This window comes from Podarcis liolepis (genome assembly GCF_965112155.1).
Source record: "Podarcis liolepis genome assembly, chromosome: Z".
Classification (NCBI taxonomy): Eukaryota; Metazoa; Chordata; class Lepidosauria; order Squamata; family Lacertidae; genus Podarcis; species Podarcis liolepis.
The window spans coordinates 47,458,235-47,482,459 of NC_139570.1; the positions used below are offsets into that span (position 1 = coordinate 47,458,235).

General features: G+C 47.5%; 1 protein-coding gene across 3 annotated transcripts in view; it reads right to left on the reverse strand.

The window, feature by feature from the left end:
- Positions 1–3,631: 3,631 nt before the first annotated feature.
- Positions 3,632–24,225, reverse strand: part of FPGS (folylpolyglutamate synthase) — a 45,317-nt gene continuing 24,723 nt past the window's right edge. For all 3 annotated transcript variants that reach the window (XM_083485866.1, XM_083485864.1, XM_083485865.1), the window contains exons 6-15: positions 23,889–23,966; positions 22,280–22,341; positions 21,230–21,332; positions 20,026–20,103; positions 19,144–19,291; positions 15,451–15,552; positions 10,846–10,996; positions 10,555–10,630; positions 9,570–9,636; positions 3,632–6,876 (exon numbers count right to left, since the gene is read on the reverse strand). In XM_083485866.1, coding sequence (XP_083341992.1) covers positions 6,440–6,876; positions 9,570–9,636; positions 10,555–10,630; positions 10,846–10,996; positions 15,451–15,552; positions 19,144–19,291; positions 20,026–20,103; positions 21,230–21,332; positions 22,280–22,341; positions 23,889–23,966 — 1,302 coding nt within the window. In that variant the 3' untranslated portion in view covers positions 3,632–6,439. The remainder of the gene's footprint in view (positions 6,877–9,569; positions 9,637–10,554; positions 10,631–10,845; positions 10,997–15,450; positions 15,553–19,143; positions 19,292–20,025; positions 20,104–21,229; positions 21,333–22,279; positions 22,342–23,888; positions 23,967–24,225) is intronic.

Genomic DNA, 24,225 nt, shown 5'->3' on the forward strand with positions numbered 1-24,225 from the left:
TGGTGACATGGGACCACCACATGCCTTGCACAGATAAATTCTTTAAGCTCACCATTATGTTGGGAAGACTCTGGAGAATGAGGTTCCTATTTTCATGTTTGGTGGAGTGTACCTTGGTCCACGCATTTTGCAAAAAAGTTTTTTATCTGACCTCCAAAATCACAAAGCAGTCTATCCCTCCTAATTTGGCACTTGCCTTATCATCACTAGACTTGACCCCCAATTCTACTCTTAAAGCTAAATAATTAATTTCCTTTCTGTTCACAGCAACTAGACTAGTTGTTGCCCAACGACAGAAGGAAACCTCCAATATACCCATAGAAGCTTTGGTTATTAACATCTGGAGCACTGCTCTATCAAAACGCCTCACATACCATAGATGAGTAATCAAGAGCATCTCCAAAAAAGATACCTTTGATGCAATCTGATCTCCCTTTTTCTCTTTTATTGAAGAGGAACAGGATATTTTAATGCCAGCATCACCACAGAGGTGTCTGTGGAGGGGATGTATTGATTGAAAATGTCTAGCCAGCCAGATCGGAAGTTGGGTTCCTAGTGCAGATATTCAGCAAATAAATGTTATTAATTTAATTAAAAGGCAAAAAAAAGAATAGGAACATTTCTGTCTGCCTTCCATAGTGGGTGTCCCTTATGCCAGGGTGATCCAGGAGCCTGGATTCTGTTCTAGAAATTGTAATCAAACCGCAGGATTCTCTGACCAGGCAAAGCCATAGCTGCGGGTGAAGCCTCCAGAGGGGCGCCATTGAGACTCCTAGCCTCTGTGTGTGTGCCAAACTGGGTATTTCACCTGGGTGAAATAAGCCTAGTTTCACCCCTGGGCCAGGTTTCCTATCTCATTGCTCACTGGATGGCCTTGATCCCCGCCATTCACACACACTCTCTCCACTTAATCACAATAATGCACCTCACAGGACTGCCACGAGGATTAAATGGGGAGGAGAACCTTGTGTGATACCCTGAACTCCTTGGAGGAAAAGTGGGACATGCATGTAATAAGTAATATAAATAACATTTATCTGACTAGGGATGCAACAAGGCCCTGACTTCCATTCTGGCCCATGTCCATTCATGCAGCGCCGTTTCCATTCTGCCACACTTCTAACAAAAACTGTCCACTGAGGCAGAATTTTACACAATTCATTCCACTATTCCACACCACTGGTCTCAATGCAAAGCAAGTATAATGCAAATGGGGTGGATGTGTCTCCATTTATGTATCACTTTCGGACTGAAAAACAACAAGCAATGAATGATAATAATATTTGCTAGACTGATTTCCATCCTGTCTGGGAGACTCAGGAATCAAGAAGATAATGACTTTAAAAGAGAATGGGGAAAATTCATAACTTGGGAGACCATTGTAAACGAAACCATTGTAGCTGGACTTTAAAAATAACTTGTAAAGAAACGAAATATATGGATAATTTAGAGAGATGAAAACTGTGGAGAACATAATGATATGTAGTCTTAGGGAAATTATTTTAAGGACTCATGCAGGGAACGGGGGGAAGTCACAAGATTCATAGAATCTCATATATGGATATGTTAAAAGTTTTTTCTTGCTTATTATTTTAAATTTGTTCTTGTAAAAACTAATAAAAATATTTTAAAAGAAAGAAAAAAGATTGATTTCCATCCTGGACATGGGACAAGTAAACATTGTGAACGTCTACTTCTGTAGCTCAGTCTGTAGAGCCTGAGAGTCTTAATCTCATGGTTACGGGCTCAAGCCCCACATTGGGCAAAAAGATTCCTGCATTGCAGGGGGTTGGGCTAGATGACCCTCAAGATCCCTTCCAACTCTCCAATTCTATGATTCAATTATTCTCGGACATCTTTACCTCTGACTGGCAGTCAATCTCCAGGGTCTCAGGCAGAGAATCACCTGCAACCAGGAATTCCAGACTGAACCTGGGACCTTCTAGATGTAAGAGGGGCCCCCTTTCTGGAAGCCAATGGGGTGATGTTATTATCCAGATGTGGTCATTGAGAACATGTCTTTGCACAGACAGCGCTTCAGGTGTTTGAAGTGTATGCTCATGCTTTCATACACACTAGAAGAATCACAGCAACACCTAGTGACCATTCAAAGCTTTGCAAGTCGAAGTGCATTTAAAACCGCTGGCTGTTCCAGTCCAGGAAGTGGTGGAAGGAAACACAGCCTAGTTTTAATAAACTGAAGCAGCACAGTTAATAATGGCTGCATATCTTGTGGGTTGCTTATAAGTTCATGTGTTATTTTTTTTCTCATGCAAAGTGGGTGAAACTCTAAACACAAAACCTCTTTGCAATGGCGTCTCCTTGCATCTCCTTCCCCAACTGCACAGCAGGGAGCAGAAAGGTTCAGGCTGGCTAAGTGCTGCTTTCCCAGGGCATCCTAGGGAGAACATACTACTGAAGCCGACATCTGTAGCTAGAGATTGAATATTCTGCTCACCAGCTGGTGACAGGAGGGTTCAATCCTGCTCAGTTTGACTGTGTATGTGTCCTTTTAGGGAACAGTCACGTGAAACCAAAGTTCAGTGCAGGGCTGTTCAAAAGCCCTAACAAACAGCCCATTGCTCTTCTCGCCCAACACCTTGTCTCCCAATAGCCCTGGATTGCTCTGCATAGGCCAACATGGGGCTCTCTACACCGGGCTCAGGTGAAGGCAGGATCCCACCTCCTCCCCTGGAATCAGTGCAATTCAGTTCAGGATTCAGGCTTTGGCCAGACCTAGTGCACAGCCCTAGGAAGGCTGTATGGACTTGAACTTGGGAAATCCAGGTGAATGGCTTGGGGCCAAACAAACATGCTCACCTTAACCTACCTAACATGTACACAACCTTCAGAGCCACCAGAGTTGTAGAAGGCAGAGATATATATGGGGGTGGGGGAGAGAATGATCATCTAAGGGGGCACCACAACTGGGTGCTGGCTGCCTGTCCCCATATCCAAATAGCCTGTATAGTCTTGGCAAGAATCTCCTTGGGCTGTTCACGGCCAAGTCAGCGAATGGCAGAACAACAGCTACCCAGGACTTGGTCCTGGAGGAACATGCTGACATGGCTTGTATTACAGAGACCTGGCTGCATGAAGCAGAGCAGGGGCATTAATGTCTCTCTTAGCCTTGCCCACCAGGGTTCTTTGTACAGCAGAAGCCAAGATCTGGAGGGGGGAAAGAGGTGGAGTTGCAAACGTCTATCGTGATTGCATCCCCCTGACCAGGTGTCCTCTGCCACAGCCTTCTGAGTGTATCTGAAGACGGGTGGCCAGGACAGAATAGGGATCCTGTTGAGTGTAGCACCCACCCCACTGCTCAACAGTTTCCTTTTCTGAGCTAGCCAGGGTGGCCTGGGAGTTAGTGCTGGAGCCCCTCTGGCTTGTTATACTGGGGGGTGGGCTTTAACATTCAATATGAGGCTCCCCTGTCACGAGTGGCTCGGGACTTCATGTCTGCCATGACAATCATGGGTCTTTCCCAAGTAATTTCTGGCCCTGCTCATGGTACAGGGCACGCTCTGGACTGGGGTTTTGGTGACCTGATGAGTGGAGAAACTCTCTTTAGTTCCGTTGTCCTGTCAGATCTCACGGTGCTCCAAGGGCAGAGAAACAGACACAAACTGCAGAGTTCTAGTATGTCAGTTCTTTATTCAAAGCACCTGGTTCCTGACTCGACATATGTCTGGCAGAAACAACATTTTTTATTATTCCAAGACACACGCACAAAGTCAGGTTTTTTGTTTTTGTTTTTATAAAGGAACAAACAAGTCAAGAAACTTGAAAAACAGTTACAAGATTTAAAATCCAGTTTTAAAAGTGTTTCTTAAGAACTATCCATTTAAGTTTCCTCCCCCTTTAGGTGGGGTTGGGGAAGAGGGGTGGAAAGCTCTCTGTGTTTGTATCGGAAAGCAGTACAATAACTAAAAAAGCAGGTGATCACTATTTGTAATGTGCTCTATGAAGGTTGAGAGATTACTGGACCACCACCTTCAACAGGAATTCAGAACCAGGTTGAATTTCGGTTAGAACTAGTTTTGAGTCTTTCTAGAACGCACACAGCTAAAGGGAGGGAAGAGACTTGCTTGGTCGTAAAGTAACAAAGGATGTGGGCAGTGAGCAGATCACGCTGCTCAGGACAGATGCCCCAAACCTGCTGCTCATAGCACTGGACCCATTGTATTGGCTGAGTGGATCCCGGACAACAAGAACCACCAGGGGGAAATGCTCTAAGAACTCTGAAGTGCAGTACCATGGACAAAATCAGGATAAATAAATCTCGTACCCAGCTCCTGCAACTCTAGCAGGTGATGCTTTCTGCTGCATATTTGGCTCCATGAGAGCAGGGGTGGGGACACAGAGACAAGGCATGAATGTTAACATCAAAAGGTGGGGATGTTCTCCAGAAGGATCCGCTAGCAAAAATCTGGAGGATTATTGCTAGTTCCCGGGGGGTGGGGTTTACTAATTTCTCAGATAGTTATGCCCATTAATTTCAACAAGTCTACTTTAAGTAGGACTAATGTTGAATATAACTCGTTTGTTTCGTATCGCAAGCAGAGAGTAACCATTTTGAAACAGCCCCCACTGGCACCCTGAGAAGTCTTGTGTTTTGTGTTTCCCCCCTTCTGCTTCTGCTACCACCCCAAGAGTTTCCCAGTGGCATATTTATTCTCACCCTGCAGGCAGATGTCAAAATCAAGCAGATTCCAAACAGATGTGCATATCCATCCATCCAGCAAGGGACAGGACCCGCAGCCAGATCATAAGACTCAGGAATGCAGGAGGGGCTTGACTGAAAGGCCTCCATCGAAAGCATTCCCATGCAAGGAAAGCTAAGACATCAGGGAGAAGGTGGAAAACTTCTCTCTGAATATTCAAGGGTGGTACAACCCAAAGATTTTCAAATATGAATCAAATATTATTATTTTTGAAGTCAAAGTCTGCATGAAGCAGTGACCCCCTCCCTGAAACTGCTTTGCACACAATGGAGTCCAGTGCCCCACCCCCCCAGAAAAAATTCTGGGCCTTTCCTTTTTTGTTCGCTGTGTGCAATTTGATGGCAGGTGGAAAGTGGTCCTCCAGTTGTTGCTAGACTACAAATGCCGGCATCCCTGAGCCACTGGGCATGCAGGGTGGAGCGGATGAAGGCTGGGAATCCAACCAGCAAAAGGAGAGCCAAAAGGCCCCCACTCTGCTCCCTTTCCAGTGCAACCAGCGAAAGCACAAAGACTGCAGCTGTGCCTCTGAAACCAAGCAACAGTAGATGGCTTGCAGCATTCACAGCATGAAACCTCTCATTTCAAACACTTAGCCCTGCTCTCCAAGAGGTGTTATTTTAAAAAGATGATGAAGAAAAAGGTTGCTCCGTCAAGTCATCAGGCAGTCATTGCTCTGCACTTTGTGACTGGACAGCACACACACAGGAGCACAGTGGTTGCTCTCTTCCCACTCCACTCCAAAGAGACAGGCACTTGTATCTCCAGCACACCCTCTGCGAAGCCATCTCTGGCCATCTCATGATCCCCAGCCTCTTAACTGCCAACATCAACTGCATGGGTCAGGGTAGCCTCCCGTATGGACCAGGATTTGGGGGTGTGATGTGCAGATGCACCTAACTCTGCACAAGTCAATCACTTTGGCCTCACAGCCTGCTCTCCAGGGGACACTGAACGGCTTTCTCAGAAGCCAACAGCAAGGTCAGGAGTTCCTCGCTCAAGAGGAATTGTTTAGAACCGAAAAAACCAACACAGTGTTTTAAAACCATACCAAAATGCTGAGTTGATACCCAGCACTCCAGAAGGAGAGATGATGAGGTGGTGAAGGAAAGAGGCTAGCAGTAAGATTCTTTTCTAAAGGCACATTGCAAGAGTCATCAGTTAAAGGCTACCAGCCATGCATTTGACTTGGTCAGACCAGCAGAGATGACAACAAAGAGCCAGCAAACCAGTGAGAACTTACACTGTGCTTCGCCCAGGATGGTGGCTGGGGGGCAGGCGGGTGAGCTCTGCTTTGTAGTGGATGGGGGCTTTGTCTGCAGCAGCCACACAAAATGAAGCAAGCAGGGGGTGAGGGATGAGAGGAAGATTTCCAAATTGGGGAGAAAGAAGAGGAATCTCCTTCTCTGGGTGGTGGGCTGGTGGCCATTTCCCCCACCTGTAGAACTTCAGTGCTGGGGTGGGGTGAGAATTCTGGCATCTAGAATGTTGCTGGAGGCGGCATCTTCTTTGCATAGCATGTCTGACCAGGAGGATTCCATATTGTTCAGGTGTCAAGCCATGTTCCTCAGGGAAAAAAATTTTAAGGAGGAATTAGATGTTCCATGGACTCAGGAGGCAGCCCGCCATCTGCATGCTGCAGTGAAATCAGTGTGAAGGCATGATCCAGCTTCCCAATGGCATTTCAAGTAGGCAGCAAACCCAGCCCTCAAGAGCACCCTCTACTCCGAAAGAGATGGGTTGAGCAGCTTTAAGACACCGCCCACCAGGTGCAAGCTCCCCGTCACCAGGACCTGGATGGTGGCCGCTTCCTTGAGCAAGACAGCCCCGCTGCTGGCTGCCGGGTGAGGGTGGAGCCCCCGGGATGCTGGAGGCTGGAAATGAGGGTCCCTGCCTTGCGTGATCCACTGCAAGGCCTTGGAAATGCAAGGGAAGACCAAGGAGTTGGCGTTGAGTGGGCGTGCTGAGGGTGGGAAGAAGAGCTGGGGGCCGTGCAGGGGGGCCTGCTTCAGCCACCCAGCCACCCCTTCCACTTCTGGCGAGGCAGACAGCCAGGGGTCCGTGCCCTCTTTCGCCTCCATCAGGCGGTTCCAGTGGCTCTGGTTCTGCAGGCAACGGGTCAGGACATTCTCCAGGGTGACATTGAAGTTCTGCTGATCTGGAAGGCCAAACACAACAACCATTTTGAAAAGAATAGAAAGAAGAGGAGGTGGAGTCACAGGGATGCCTGGGCCACTCACCCGCCCAGCCCCACACTATCGCGGCTTCAGGGCAGCCTCCCTTGGGTGGTTGGCCAAAGTAGTACAGTAGTACCTTGGTTTACAGATGCTTCAGGTTACATACGCTTCAAGTTACAGATTCCGCTAACCCAGAAATAGTACCTCGGGTTAAGAACTTTGCTTCAGGATGAGAACAGAAATCGTGCTCTGGCGGCGCGGTGGCAGCAGGAGGCCCCATTAGCTAAAGTGGTGCTTCAGGTTAAGAACAGTTTCAGGTTAAGAACAGACCTCTGGAACGAATTATCGTATTTTTCGCATCATAGGACGCACCGGACAATAGGACGCACTTTGTTTTAGAGGGGGGAGAACAAGAAAAAAAAATTCTCCCCCTCTCTGCCCAGTGCCCCTTCAGTGAAGCGGCAGGAGGCGCTGCACAGAGAGGGGGAGAACTTTCCCCCTCTTGTTTTCCCGCTCTAAAAGAAGGTGCCATTTAAGGTGCGTTCAGGCGGCTACCTTGGAAGCCTGGAGAGCGAGAGGGGTCGGTGTGCACTGACCCCTCTCCCTCTCCAGGCTTCAGGTTCCTTTCGACCTGCTCTTTGGGGCTGGCGGGGGGAAGCCCACCACCAGCCCCAAAGAGCAGGTCAGGGAGCAGCGGAAAGGGGCAGCGGAGAGGCTCCTGCCATAGCCGCGCGTCACCTCTCCAGCCGGGAGAGGGTCGTGGGGCTATGGCGTCTTCGCTCCATAGGACGCACACACATTTCCCCTTCATTTTTGAAGGGGAAAAAGTGTGTCCTATAGAGCGAAAAATACGGTAAGTTCTTAACCCGAGGTACCACTGTATAGTGATTAGAGTACTGGATTGGGACCTGGGAGAGACTATAGAGTTCACATCCCTACTAGGCCGTGAAGCTCACTGTGTGCGACCTTGTGGGGCAGTCACTGCACCTCGGCCTCACTTACCTCACAGGGCTGTTGTTCAGATTGAAAGGGGGTAACCCTGCAGGCCACTTGGGGCTGCTTGGAGAAAAAGGTGGGGTGCAATAAATAACTAAATAAATTATCACGTCACCTTCCCTACCTGGGCCAGCACTGACTGGTGGGCGAAACCACTTGCCTGTCAATCGCCTGACTTAGCAATAGGACCCGGTGACCTTTCACCTGCACAGGGCTCTTCAAGCACCAGTGGTCAGCTGCGCCTGCTTCCGGTAGGAAGCTACACCTCCACCTGTTCCTGAACTGGACGCCATATGATGTGAGGGTCTTTGACAGGTGGGCACGGCTTGGGTGAAATAGCCTTGGAAAGGCCAAACAAGGAGGCATGGTGGGCTTCATTGGCCCTGGAGATCCCACCCCCCAACAGAAACTGAGGTGAGCTCTTATTTATGGGGAAGGGCCATAGCTCAGTGGCACTGCATGTGCACTGCATGCCACAAGGTCTCAAGTTCAGCCAACCCTGGCATGGAAGGTTCAAGTAGCTGGTGTCTCTGTCCAAGACCCTGGAGAGCTGCTGCCAAACAGAGTATGGGCTAGACAGAGAAATGGCCAGCTCTAAAGGCGTGTGTGTGTGTGTGTGTGTGTGTGTGTGTGTGTGTGTGTGTGTTTAGGGCAGCACAGATGGTCCCCCACCTAAATTTTATCTTCTCAGCAGCCAGCAAGTTAGGCTCAAAGATAGCAACTGGCCTAAAGAGCTTCGTGGCTGAGTAGGGTTTCGAACCCTGGTCTCAAAAGCCTTTGGCATTTCTAGCCACTACAGCACACTCTGCACGGCCAAAGGTACAGCACTCCACAAGTTGCTCTGTGGCACCTGAAACCTTTCAGCGCAGCCCCATCTTTTACCTGCCCCACACCTGGATGTCACTGCCTGTCTAAGGCAGGTGGGTGTGGCCTGGCTGGCGAAATGCAGAGGGCTGAGGGGCAGTATTTGGCCTACAGGCCGAAGGTCCACCACCACTGCCCTGCGGATCAGTAAGGATAGGACCCACTGCTTAGCAACACCCCTGCAGAAAACAAGGTAACCCATTTCTCTCTCAGACAGGTCACTTTTCCCATCCTAGATTTCCTAGACAGACTGATTATATTTCTATAATCCCGAAGTGGCTTACAAACAATAAATAATAACAACATGCTAGAATGTAATAGAACATCACAAATACAGTGTAAATCATATGCCATAATAAACAAGCCATTGGCAAAACAATTACAATCTATAAAACACTGTTAACAAAGCAACAACTAAAAAATAAGTAAATTAAAGCAAAAGTCGTATTGTATGATTCCCAAATCAATACAGCATTAAAACCCTGCACTCTTAAGTTAATGAAAACCAAGGAGGGGCATTTGCAGTTATTTAAATAGGAGTGGGAGAGAGATTATAATTATAGCCAGAATTCAGAGCAAAGAAGGTCTACCTTTGGCCCTCCAGATGTCGCTGGAGTACAACTCCCATCAGCTCCTGGCCAGGGGTGATAGGAGCTGCACCTCAACATCTAGAATCATAGAGTTGGAAGGGAGCCAAGGGTCATCTAGTCCAACCCCCTGCAATGCAGGGACCAAAGGTCCCCACAACTGATCTAGCCCAACTCCATGTGGCCATATTTCATTAGCGATTTACCAACCCTGCCCTGTGACCGACCTGCATTTCCCACGGTGGACACTTCGGTGAAATTGGGGCAGAAAACGGCATAGTCAAACTGGCAAGGCTGAAAATGTAAGAGGAATAAAGATTATAAAAGCAGCCACTGCACTGATTCACACCTGTGAGGGAGAAAGGAAAAGTTGAGTCTGGCTTGGACTGTACCACAGCATGTCTTATGTCTCAGTGAACCCCAGTATATACAAAGCAGGGATGGGGAAACTGCGGCCCTCCAGGTGTTGCTGAATGCCAGCCCCCAGCAGCTCCTGCTACCATGGCCAATGGTCAGAGATGGTGAAGCTGCATTCCAACAACATCTGGAGGGCTACAGGTTCCCCACCCTGAACAAACCTTTACATGTGGAAACACAGCATGTCAGGAATAAAGTTTTCTTATTTATTAAATTTATTAGTCACTCTTTTATGATGGAGGCCAGCCCTATGACCCTCAGGAGGAAGTTCCACACATGAGGGGGACACCTCTTATAAGGCCCCGTCTCTGGTGCAGCCTTCACTGTCTTGATTTACAACTCCTATCAGTCCCAAAACATCTCAAGGGCACCAGCTTGGCAAAGGCTGCATTGGCATTTTCAAATCTAACTGATAGGCCAGAAAGCAGAGCCTCTAAAGGGGTAGGTCGGGTTGAGGAAACCCCATTTGTGGAATGTTTTCCTCAAGGAGTCGTGGCTGAGGGCACACTTTATGTCCTTTTGCCACCAGGGAAGCATATATTATTTCCCAGACCATTCACAGCGTCAGCAGAGCTCTTACATTTATTCTGCACATAAGCTGATGAATTTCATTTTCCCCTGCTGCTTTAATGGCTGCTGACCTTTGCTTCTAAATTCTATTCCAAATCATTTAATATTACTATTATTATCTTTGTAATGGTTTGATGGTTGTCCTGAAAGCCATGTTAAAGCAGAGTGAGGTACTTCCCCCCCTCCTATTTTTTAAGGGGGAGGGAAGCAAACAAGAAAACTCACCAGCAGCAGCTTAAGCAGAGCGGCAGTATCACGATCGCCTGTCACGTTGAAGAGGAGCACCCGGACTTCAGAACCGCTGCAAATGCAAGGAAAGAGTCAGGTCTCATTATCTATTCACCACCACCCCACCTCAGTGGAAGACAGACACTCAGAAGGCCAGAAGATCTCACAAGGTATAGGGACAGCCACCAACTTGTTTAAAAGAGGATCAGACAAATTTATTCAGGATAAGGCTATTCTAAGCAGTAGAGGCTCAGAATGGAAAGAGACCCCAGCCTAACCCTCGCTTACTCTGCAGGCTTCTCCTCATTCAGGGCAGCTTTGCGAAACCAGCGGACGCAGGCCTGTATACTGCTGGTGGTGTGGGCCCCATCGATGTACCACGTCACGGGACCGTGGTGCAGCACCTGGTTTCGACCAAGCCACACGGCTTCCTGCAGCCCTGGAGAGCAAAACAGGCAGAGGTGGAGGCTAAGCAGGAACAATGCCCTGTACAACAAGACCTACAAAGGCCTTTATTTTTATCTGCTGCTACGTTCACATCTTCCCCATTTCCCCTGAGGAAAGGAGTACATGAGGAGACAGAAAAATAAATTACCGTATTTTTCGCTCTATAAGACGCACCAGACCACAAGACGCACCTAGTTTTTGGAGGAGGAAAACAAGAAAAAAAATATTCTGAATCTCAGAACAGCAAGAGGGATCGCTGCGCAGTGAAAGCAGCAATCCCTCTTGCTGTTCTGGCTTTTGGGATAGCCGCGCAGCCTGCATTCGCTCCATAAGACGCACACACATTTCCCCTTACTTTTTAGGAGGCAAAAAGTGAGTCTTATAGAGCAAAAAATACGGTAAAAAACCCAGCCTTTCACTCCAGAGAGGACCCAAAGCCATTTGCTACCAGTGCAATAACAAAACACTAAGTCATAAAAAAATGTATAAATCACACACCCATAAAACGTTAGTAAATTATTAACAATCACAGAAATCAGGGTGCTAAAAATCAGGGCATTAATAGTCTGGGAATGTACTAGTGAATAGATGTATCCAACAGAGGCTGGAAGCACCAAAAAGTTTGTGGCGCATGAGCTCCTGGGAGGAAGTTGTTTCATAGCAAAGGTGAGGAGTCTTTGCCGCCTCAGCCTGGACTGGTCCATGTCAGCTGAGCCACGCCCAGTTCCCCTACACCCAACAGCATATTTGACATTAAGTGTGGGGCAAATAAAAAACCTGGTCCAGCTGAAAGGAGTTTTGCAGGAACCGCTAAGCAGATGACTGACTGGCAGTGCCTGCAAAGTCCCATTCAAAGTGCTCCGCAAGACAGTCATTCGTTCATTAATTTTATCTCTATACCACTTTTCCACACACAAAAATCATGCTCAGCAGCCTACAACAAAGAAACAAACACTACAAAAAACAATTTCGTAACAACAAAGCAACATACAAAATACAAAAAAATACATTTCAATACTATGCCTCCTCGGTCAGCTGGACAAAAACCACTAAAGTAACAAAGGTTCACAGCTAGACCTATTTTAGCATATTACTGCCACCATTCCTTGAGTGCAAAAGTCTGGATCAAGCAGTGTAGAGGTTGTTTCTTACATGTTTTCCTTCATAACATTAGGACCAGAAAATGAGCTTTATTTATTTATATATATTTTTAAATGAGCTTTAAAAGTCAACCAGCCAGTCACACAAAATACAAAATCCTTTAAAACATCTGTGTCTGTGTGTGGATAACCTGTGGTCTTCCAGATGTTGTTGAGCTACAACAGCCATCATGCCTGAGCATTGGCCATGCTGGTTGGCCAATTAAATATTTTTGAATTCATTCTCTTCGTATCATGCCTTGCCTTCCACATCCACTTGTGTGGGAGCTGCCTCCTTTGAGGTAATTGACAGGGAAGCCAAGGAGGCTAAACGTGTCTACACTGTTGTTTCCTTTATGTGAAAGCAAAATGTTCACACTGGGTCAAACTACCGCTTGCCAAAAGTCAAGGGCAATAGCAGTTTGGTCCATGTCAGCTGAGCTATGCCCAGTTCCTCTACATCCAACAGCATAGTTGACATCAAGTGTCAAGTGTGGGGCACGTAAAAAACCTGGTTCAGCTGAAAGGAGTTTTGCAGGAACTGCTAAGCAGATGATCTGCAGTGTCCACAAAGTCCCATTCAAAGTGCTCCGCAAGACAGTCATTCGTTCATTCCTTTTATTTCTATACTACTTATCCACACACAAAAATCATGCTCAGCAGCCTACAACAAAGAAACAAACACTAAAAAAAAAAAATCGTAATAACAAAGCAACATACAAAATACAAAGAAATACATTTCAATACTATAAATATAACAAGATTACAGTGGTGCCTCGCAAGACGAAAAGAATCCGTTCTGTGATTCTCTTCGTCTAGGGGTTTTTTCATCTTGCGAAGCAAGCCCATTGACGGATTAGCGGATTAGCGCTATTAGCGGCTTTTAGCGTCTTATCGGATCAGCCGATAAGCAGCTTAGTGGCTTAGAAAAGGGGGGGGGGGAGGAAAAAAAACCCGCAGGAACTTGCAAGACATTTTCGTCTTGCAAAGCAAGCCCATAGGAGATTCGTTTTGCGAAGCACCTCCAAAACGGAAAACCCTTTCGTCTAGCGAGTTTTCCGTCTTGCGAGGCATTCATCTTGCGGGGCACCACTGTACTTAAAGAACAATGCTTTGAAAATGGAACAGCAAGACCTTCGGAGGCAGAGGGAGAGATCATCTGATGTCACTGTGCGGTCAGATGATTTGGGCTCTGCTCACTTGCCACACTTGGTCCATGAGGGCTGGTGGAGATAACAACCCAGCTACCAGTTCCCTGGGCTAAGGCCCACCACAATGTAGGTTCTTTTCCATAGCATCATAAGGTGAACATAGTCTGCAAACTATGCAGCTAACAGGGCCTTTTCTATTAGCAATTCATTCTTCTTGCACTCTCCTAATTTCATGACAATCCAGCCTTTTGACAAGCCAAGAAAAGGCTAGTGGAGGCCAAGGCAAATTCCGTCCCTCCCGATGTTTTGGGACTACAATTCCCATCATCCCTCGCTAACAGGACCAGTGGTCAGGGATGATGGGAATTGTAGTCCCAAACATCTGGACGGACAGAATTTGCCTATGCCTGAGCTAGCGAGTCTTCAAAAGCAGATCTGTGCTGCAAACGACCCCCTTCCAAGCCTACCTCCTTGGCATGGAGAGAGAAGGAAAGTCAACTGGGCTGTAACCCAACTAGGTTATTCTCAGAGTAGACCCACTGAAATTACAGTGGTACCTCGGGTTAAATACTTAATTCGTTCCGGAGGTCCGTTCTTAACCTGAAACTGTTCTTAACCTGAAGCACCACTTTAGCTACTGGTGCCTCCTACTGCTGCCGCACCACCAGAGCACGAATTCTGTTGTTATCCTGAAGCAAAGTTCTTAACCTGAAGCACTATTTCTGGGTTAGAAGAGTCTGTAACCTGAAGCGTATGTAACCTGAAGCGTATGTAACCCAAGGTACCACTGTAACATTACCATGTTAGTCATGCTCATCTGTTTCAATGGGTCCACTCTGAGGAGGAGAACCCAGTGCATGCAGAAAGTATTCTTAGAAGCTGGTCCATAGTGGTGGAACTGCCCTTTTCTTGGGAGACACAGCAAGGCCCCAACCAGGACAACTTCTGGAAGCAGGCACAGTGTTTCACTGGCCTCTGATGTTCCCAGAATACAGCAAGTGGAATGGTGGATTTAATCCCTGCCACAGATTTTGATTTCAGCACAGGTCTGGCATCAGCACACAGCGCTCTGCGGCAGCTGACAGGGCCCCAGGTACTGAAAGTGAGCCCGATGCTGATGTGGATCCCTGCCCAGTGACGATCTTCTTTGGAGGGGGCAGTGTATGGGTCCAGTAGCTGTTGCCTTAATTTCCCACAAAGCTTTGGAGCCAGGCTCCATGAGGAATGTTGTGGAAAGTTAAAACTGTGGTTCCTGGGCCTAGTCGTTTGGGCACGGCCTCCTCGGTCAGTTGGACGAAACCCACTAAAGTAGCAAAGGGTTCACTAGAGGGAATTTTGCCCTGTACACCCTCATGCCTGAAGCCAGACCTATTTTAGCATATTACTGCCACCATTCCCTGAGCACAAAATCTGGATCAAGCAGTGTAGAGGTTGTTTCTTACAGGTTTTCCTTCATAACATTAGGACCAGAAAATGAGCTTTAAAAGTCAACCAGCCAGTCACACAAAAAATACAAAATCCTTTCAAACATCTGTGTCTGTGTGTGGATAACCTGTGGTCCTCCAGATGTTGTTGAACTACAACAGCCATCATCCCTGAGCATTGGCCATGCTGGTTGGGTCGGGTGAGAGCTGGGAATCCAACAACATCCAGAGGGGCTGCAAGTTCGCCACCGTGGCGCTAACTGCGGCTGCTGGAGACTGGGAAAAGCACGTACTCTGCACTCCTTCTCCTTTGTTTAATGTGGGAACTGACTGAACAGAGGCAGAACACACCAAGATAGGAATCGCCACCTCAAAAAGCATGCATTGTTGGTTTCCTCAAGTTCTGAGGGAAGGTAAGCCATAATTCTTGCTGCGACCTTGCCTCGAGCAATTAAATATTTTTGAATTCATTCTTTTCGTATCACGCCTTGCCTTCCGCATCCATTTGCGTGGGAGCTGCCTCCTTTGAGGTAATTGACAGGAAAGGCAAGGAGGCTAAACGTGTCTACGCTGTTGTTTAGTTTATGCGAAAGCAAAATGTTCACTCTGGGTCAAACTATCGCTTGCCAAAAGTCAAAGGCAACAGCAGTGTGTGGGAAAACAGCCAAGAGAAAGGCCCGTGACCCCCCTTTTTAGAGCATTGGAGGAGCTAAGAGAGAAGGAGAAACTCACCTTGCAACATGGCTTCTCCTGGCTTGAAGACAGGGGCCAATGGTGGAGATCTCTTTGCCGGCAGCTCTGAGCTCAACCAGGGGGCCTTCAGCTCACCAATATCTGTCCAGACACAGAAAACCCTCTTCTCTGTTAGTGAACACTTAAGTGTTTGCTGCAGTCCTGATTTTTAAAAATTCATTTATTTATATCCCAAAGCCTTCAGCACAAACACGCTAATGAGAAAGACAAAAACAGCAATCAAAGGCAGCAGATGAGGCTATCACTAAATTAATAGAGTTTATATCTTGAGCCCCATTTAAGTCACTGTTAAAAAGATATTTTTAAAAATCAGCAAGGAGGAGGTCTTTGAGAGGCACAAAACTCTACAAAAACTCCAGACTTTTGCACTCTAGCTCTCAGAACCAGTGAAGGCAGTGAAAGTCCTATGTGAGTGTCTGGAGGTGGATGGATGGCAGCTGATTGAGGTTGAATCCAGACAAGACAGAAGTACTGTTTTGGGGCGACAAGGGGCGGGAGGGTGTGGAGGACTCCCTGGTCCTGAATGGGGTAACTGTGCCCCTGAAGGACCAGGTGCGCAGCCTGGGAGTCATTTTGGACTCACAGCTGTCCATGGAGGCGCAGGTCAATTCTGTGTCCAGGGCAGCTGTCTACCAGCTCCATTTGGTATGCAGCCTGAGACCCTGCCTGCCTGTGGACTGTCTCACCAGAGTGGTGCATTCTCTAATTTTTAATGTCTGACATTTTATTATGCTTATAATATTCTGCTGGGAGCCACCCAGAGTGGCTGGGGAAACCCAGCCAGATGGGTGGGGTATAAATAATAAATTATTGTTATTATTATTATTATTATATCAAACTTAACCACTTTAAAGCATTTGTGATTAAAACAGAAAAAGTAGGACCTAAATCTTTAAAATTAAAGGCATTACCTTTATAACAACCTTGCAAAGAGGACTGGTATCAGTTAGCCCTCTTCCCAACTACAGCCCCAAGGAAAGTTAGTTTCCAACACATCCAACTATCTTCACATGTGGATGGTGCCAGTCCCAATAACCAGCTTATGTAAGACCACGTGCTCTGGGGAGGCAGGCTAATGTAATGCCAGATGTCTCTACTTGCTGGACCAAACTGGGCTTAAGACCCTGACACAGCCCCCTCCACGTGGTTTTAATTTCAAAATTAAAACACAACAATGTCAAGATAATAAGTCAAATTTACACATAACTGAGTGAGGACCGTATGGGGCTGCCTTATTCGGGTGAGACCGCTTGCCCATCCTGCCCTGTATGTAGTCAGCATCTACTGACAGTGGCTCTCAAGGGTTTCAAACAGAGAATTATTTCCCAGCCTTACCTGGAGATGACAGGGATCGAGCCTGTGATCTTCCGCATGCCCAGACACTGAAGAACAGAAGCAGTGATGGGTGGTGTCTGTTAGAGCTGGTAGGGTGGAAGGCAGGGAGACAAACAGCAGGTGGCGCCACAGCCAACTAGTCTTAGTTTGTCCCCATTCTCCTCCTGCTCCGTTCTACAAGGTGCAACACCGAGACTAAAGGGGAGGAGGCTTGCCGTCAGCACCAACCCCTGGCCTCAATGAGAGTAGGAAGGCAGGCATATGGGTGCTGGCCGAGAGCAGACTAAGGTTGTGGGGCGTGGCCCTGCTTGCCTAGCCTCCAGTGGCCAGAAGAGAAGCATACACTCTGGTGTCTAAGGACAAGCTGAGGAGCCTGGTTGCTGGATCAGGCCACAGACCCATCTACTCCAGCACCCAGTTCTCACAGTGGCCAACCAGATGCTACAATGCGAAGTCTGCGAGCGGAGCCAGAACACAAGAGCGCTTTCTCCACTTGCAATCTCTGGTAGCCAGGGGTCACTGGGAGGCTACGTGCCCTTCACTCCCAGGAAGAATAAGACCAACCAATGGCCACCACTCCAAAAGGAGAAGCTCACTTGCTCCCTCCCTGTCTGAAAAAAACACTCAGCTCCAATTGCCCCCAGAGACTGTAGGAGCAAGCCTGGGCAGTGCGTACGGAGGTCCTGGTCTGCCCAGACGACAAGAACCCCCCTCGGCCTCGCTGATATGGTCCAAAGGAAAGGGAAGCATATGGTCCCCACTTGGCTGCAGTGTTGCCAAAAGGAGGTGTACAAGGTGCCGTCCAACCATCTTATGGACTCCACTCTAGATTTGTGTAGGGTGTACTCCTTAGCCTTTTCTTCTCTGTCCCGCAAGGCTGTGGAAGTTTAGGGTCAGAGATTTCCTCCTCCTATATGGGCTACCTTCCCAGGCTGATGAGCTCCATCTTACTTCTCTCTCCAGCATGTACAGAAACCGTCTTGACCGTTGGACCTACCCATCCACTCAATCAATCTGCTAGAGCCTGTCTTCGCATGCAGGTGATAGACAAGTCCCTAACTCACTGAGGGCTTGAGACCCATCAGCTACCCTCACCACTGTAGGAGCAAGTCAAAGTAAAGGACACTCTGGCCCATTGACTAATGCGAAAAGAGCCACCAACTGCTTTTACAAGCAGGAACAACACAACATGCTGGTTACTACAAAGACTTAGCACAGGTCTCGGTCCAGTATACCTGAAGGAGCATCTCCACCCCCATCATTCTGCCCGGACACTGAGGTCCAGCTCTGAGGACCTTCTGGTGGTTTCCTCACTGTGAGAAGCCAAGTTACAGGGAACCAGGCAGAGGGCCTTCTCGGTAGTGGCACCTGCCCTGTGGAACGCCCTCCCACCAGATGTCAGAGAGAAAAACAACTACCAGACCTTTAGAAGACATCTGAAGGCAGCCCTGTTTAGGGAAGCTTTTAATGTTTAATAGACTACAGTGGTGCCCCGCAAGACGAATGCCTCGCAAGACGGAAAACTCGCTAGACGAAAGGGTTTTCCGTTTTGGAGGTGCTTTGCAAAACGAATCTCCTATGGGCTTGCTTCGCAAGACGACAATGTCTTGCGAGTTCCTGCTGGTTTTTTTTCCTCCCCCCCCTTTTCTAAGCCGCTAAGCCGCTTATCAGCTGATCCGATCAGCAGATAAGCCGCTAAAAGCCGCTAATAGCGCTAATCCGTCAATGGGCTTGCTTCGCAAGACGAAAAAACCGCTAGGCGAAGAGAATCACAGAACGGATTCTTTTCGTCTTGCGAGGCACCACTGTATTGTATTTTAATATTCTGTTGGAAGCCACCCAGGGTGGCTGGGGAAACCCAGCCTGATGGGCGGGATATAAATAAATTATTATTATTATTATTATTATTATTATTATTATTATTATTATTATTCTCCTCTATCTTCCATGCAGGCAAGCGAGAGGCATTATCAGAGTCCAAGAACACATTCCAGCATGGCAAGAATAATCTTTCAAAGAGGCTGCAAGGTAGGGCTTACAAGACATGTAGCTGGGGATGGGCTGTGTCCCAGAAAGAGTGCTGAGGGCCAGACAGAATGGCCTGGGGGGCCACATTCTGCTCCCAGGCCTGTGGATCCCCACCCTTGCTTTGCTGCTATGTACAGAGTCAATTCAGACACAACAGTGGAGTTGTATACTTTTCCAACATTGTAGCATGACATAGTCTCACGGCTACTCCATCTTATACCTGAGCGTTGCAGTTATGTATTGGAAGTTGTTCTGAGGGGCACAGCCCCGCCCCGCCCTGAAAAGTGAAAAATGACTCCTTCCACTCACCCAGATACCCCTGCTGTCCAAGCCACATGTGAGAGAGCTGGAGGGCCAAGGCAGCGTTGGAGCGCTGGTGGTCACCCGCCAATCCCAGTGGAAGGGGCTTCCCATCCTCTTCGAAGGCATCCAGGTCAGGGCACAGGTACAGCTGGCACTGCATAATAATAATAATGATTTATTATTTATACCCCACCCATCTGGCTGGGTTTCCCCAGCCACTCTGGGTGGCTTCCAACAGAATATTAAAATACAATAGTCTATTCAACATTAAAGGCTTCCCTAAACAGGGCTGCAGAAGACAAAGGCTTCTACCCTCCGGTTATCCACTCCACGCCAGCCGTCCCAACCAGTCACGTAGGAAACTGGACTGCCCACGTGGATAATACCCTACATGAACCAGTGGTTTTTAACCCTAACTTCGCGTTGCCCCTGCTGCAAACATGCACTGTCCCATTGCTGAACTGGTGTTGTTGTCATTAAGCTTCTAGATGTTCACCTGAAAATCTACCTATCCTCCCCTGGGTGATACCAGAGAAAAGATCTTTCCCTATTCCAAACACGGCAGTCCTTCATGTACAGCTGCCTTCACTAACCTGATGCCCTTCAGATGTTTTGGGTTAAAGCTGGCTGGGGCTGGTGCGGGTTGTGGTCCAAAACATCTGGAGGACACCAGGGCTGGTGAAGGCAGCTGTGCAGGAAGAGGGCTCACCTCCGTGTTTACCTCAGTTTTCTCTTCTCCAAGCTAAAGGTGTCCACTCCCTTGGGCATTTCTTCATGGAACTAGGTTTCCATATTCCCCCCCCACACACACCTTTCACACCCCAGGAGGGACTCATGTTCTGAGAAGGAGGCTAAGGACATAGGGGTATGTTATGTGGGACTTCTTACCGAACTCTTCTCAGCTCTCTCTCTCAGGACATCTAAGGGCCGCTCTGGCTGAGGAACAGTGAATGCCGGAACTCCAGGCTGAAAAGCAAGCCGAGAAAGAATAAAGCAGCAGCCTCAGAACACTAGAAAAGGGGACACACACACACAGTTTCTGCTCCCAAATGGAGCCTGACCATATTCCACCAAGTTGCGCAGTGCGCCAAAGCTGAGCAGGAGGTGCCAACATACATTCTGTGTGGGCTGCTGGAGTGAGTGGGAAGTCAGGTTCTGTTACATCAGGGATAGGAAATGATTTTTCAGCTCAAGGGCCACCTTTCCTTCTGGACAACCCTCCCGAGGGCCACATGCCAGGGGCGCACAACAGGCTAGCTTATGCACACACTTGCAGAGCCCTCTCTATCCTCCATCTATCCACAGAAGCAAAAGGAATTATGAGAGTTTAGGGATATATTCCAGCCAGGGGGAAACACTCCGCAGGCAAAGCAGGTCCAATGGGGGTGAGAGGCTGGGGAAGCCTTCAAAGGTCCAGACTCAAGAGGTGTGAATGGTGTGAATGTGCCCTGAAACAATGGAACAGTTCAAATGTGAAACATCAGTTTGTCTGTGTGTGTGTGTGTGTGTGTGTGTGTGTGTGTGTGGATAGCTAGCTAGAGATAGATGACATGGTGATAGACAGACATAGATACATCACTACTACTACTAATATTATTATTATTATTATTATTATTATTATTATTATTATTATTATTATTATTATTATTTCCCCAGCCACTCTAGGCGGCTCCCAACCAAATATTAAAAACACAATATTTCCATAGGATTCAAAGGATAAGAAAAAGGGAAATGGACATATGTGCAAACAATGCAGCATAAGTACAATTTATAATTATTATTTTTTTACAAAATATGCATGAATCCAAATTACAAAAAACCTTTCACACTACACAAAACGAATGTAAACAAAAACCCCACATATACAACAACTCTCCTTACAATCACTACATCCCTCCATCCACTCAATTCTCATTCCGATAAAACACTCCAACACTGAAACAAGGACTAGCTAACCAATAATCTTGTACGGAAAAATAGGCCCACTAAATAAAAGCAACCCCACAGCAGCAGACCCCTCCCCATCCATTTCCTGCCCTGTGTTTCACCTGAGGTAATAAAGATGTCTCACCTATGGACATTAAGGCCTTACCTTGAAGATGCCTCCCTTCTGCCAGGCAATCTTCTCAATGGTGTCACCCAAGATGCTGGTGTGGTCGATACCCAGAGAGGAAACCCCACACACAACCGGTTTCCTACAAGGAAGAGAAGGTGTGAGAAAGGCAACCCCTCTCCTTGGGCTTGGGGACTCTACTGTATCCAATCCACAAGTCTCAGTGAATGGCAATGGGGTCCAAGTGCGCGTGCACACACACCTCATTTGAGCAAACGCCGAGGTCAGTGTTCCACCTCCCCTTTACTCGCCATGCCTTGCTGAGGTAGCCTGCGTGATGACAGGCCCGTACAATGAGAATAGGACTGCTGCAAGCTAGCCCACAATTCCTGCAAGTTGGTGCTATTATGCTATGTGGGGCAGGCGACCCGGCTCTAGAACTGCCTGAATTTCTCCCAGTTGCACCAGAAGAAAGGTGTACCAGCTAGCATGGCACCGACTGTCCAATTTGGTTCCTCCCTTGCCAAAGCTTCCAGTATCAGCAGTCATTCTCCATCTTAAGTTACGTAATCTTGTCACACTCTGCTGCCTGAACTTGCCTGTCTTTCTCTTCCTTCACATTTGTTTCGCCTTTTGTACCATGTCCCTTAAGACTGTAAGCAATTATATATAATGACAACTACATGCTGATATGCTGAAAGCCAGTGTGATGCAGTGGGCAAAAGACTGAGAGACCTGGGGGCGTATCTCCACTCAGTCATGAACCTCAGTTGGGTGGACCTGAGCCAGGAATGGTCTCTCTGCTTAACCTACCTCACCGGGTTGTTATAAGGATATAATGTGGAGTGGGAAGGGCCATGTGCATTCATCATTAGCCCCTTGGAGAAAAGGTGGGAAAGGAAATAAATAATAATAATAATATAAATTAAGAAATGGAGCGCACACACCAGTGGGAAACTGCTTGGTGAACTATGCCCACTCATTAGGGAAGCAAGAAACTGCTCAATGTTCTTTTTTTATGAGATGGCATTCCAAGCATTTCCCACCAAGAAGATGACGGCCATTTCGAACCATGCACACATGCCCTACCTGATAATATTGGTGCAGTCATATGCACCACCAATGCCAACTTCCATGACTGCTAGGTCTACCTGGGAAGAAGAAAGGTGCGTATCAGCAAAGTACGTACACAGAGCATGTACACAGAGCAGGCACATGCCAGGGGAAGTTGGGCTGCAGCTTCCATTGTCTCTGACCACTGGCTCATGCTGGCTGGAGCTGATGGGGGTTCAAGAGTTATGGAAATCCTCCAACCTGGGGGAAGGTTGGCCTTAAAGACACCTTCCGGGACTAGTGAGAGTCGGTCTCCAGCAACTTCTGGAGGGTGACATATTGGTTACCCCTGCACCATAAAGTGCAGCATGGAATCTGAAGGGGAGGGGCATCCTTTATCCTTCTCTCGCTCTGAAAACTGGATAGACCTGAACAACACTATGAGGAGGGTGGCCACATGTCCTTCTCTACAGAGGAGAGTCCTCTGTTTGAAAGTGTCGTCTGTTGGAAGGTTGTCCAGTCAAATCTGATAACAAAGGTAGAACAGGATGGGGCCTTGAAGTTGTTCATCTATAGTTAGCACCTGGACAGCAGAGTAAGCAACCAATCACACATTCACAGTCTTCCACACTAAGGTGAGTTTTCCATTGAAATTACAGCCATTATCTCTAAAATTGCACTGACTCATATATTTGCATGTGCTAATATGTATGCATCTGTGCCCTCTTTTGTGGTGACAAAACATAAAAACAAGGCTCCTGTTCCAGGCTGTGCAAGCCCTAAGCAGAAGTACTCTTCTAAGAGGAACAGGGAGGAATGGCAATATTTTGCTTTAAATCCCATTTACCACGACTAGGAGCCATTGACAGGCTTCTATCTTCCACTAATCAAGGCTTCCTCAACCTCGGCCCTCCAGATGTTCTGAGACTACAACTCCCATCATCCCTGACCACTGGTCCTGCTAGCTAGGGATCATGGGAGCTGCAGGCCAAAAACATCTGGAGGGACCAAGGTTGAGGAAGCCTGCACTAATCTGTCTGATCTCCTCTTCTTTAAAGGGCCATGTGAGCAATGCCACCAAGCTCCTTAGGAACATAGGAAGCTGCCTTATACCAAGTCAGACTATTGGTCCCACCTATCTCAGTATTGTCTACACTGAGTGGCAGCAATCCTCTCCATGATTTCTGGCAGGGTTCTCTCTCAGCCCAACCTGAAGACTAACCTGGGGTCTTCTGCATGCCTACCCAAAGCATGACCACTTCCTCCATGTCTGGCCCAGCACCTTAAAGGCCGAGATGCCATAACTGGAATGTATCCATACACCATGCATTTAAAGCACTATGATACTACTTTAAACATGGCTTCCTCCAAAGAATTATGGGAGCTACAATTCCTAGAGTTCCCTGTGAAGAAGGACCGATTTTTTAAACTACTCAGGCAACTGCAGCTCTGTGAGAGGAATAGAGGCCTCCTAAGAATTCTCACCTTGAACGGACTACAGCTCCCATAATTCCTTGGGGGAAGCCACAGCTGTTCAAAGCAGAGTCATAGTACTTTAAATGTATGGTGTCAATGTGGCTTAGACCCAAAGTCTAAGCCTAGTCTCACTCTGGTCAACGTTAACGAATGAGTCTGCAAGGAGTACCTTTTCCTGCAAGAAGACATGGAAAGCCATGATGGTGAGGAAACGGAAGTAGGCAGGCATGGCTGGATGTTCAGAAACCTTCGGAGAAAGCAAGATGTGGGTTAGGAGGACTGCAATTCACCAATGAGCAATCTATACCCCAAAACAAAGCTTCTCTTTGTTCACCACTAATCAGCCAAACTGGGTTTCCTTGAGATGTGCACTCTGGGCTCCACAGTGCAGGAGACTTTCAAAATGTTGTGCTTAGTCCAACAGCAAAGCTAGAATTAATTTTTTTTTTCCAGACAGTAGTCTTTTATTTTCATACAGCTATGTCAATATAAAACCGCCAACCACA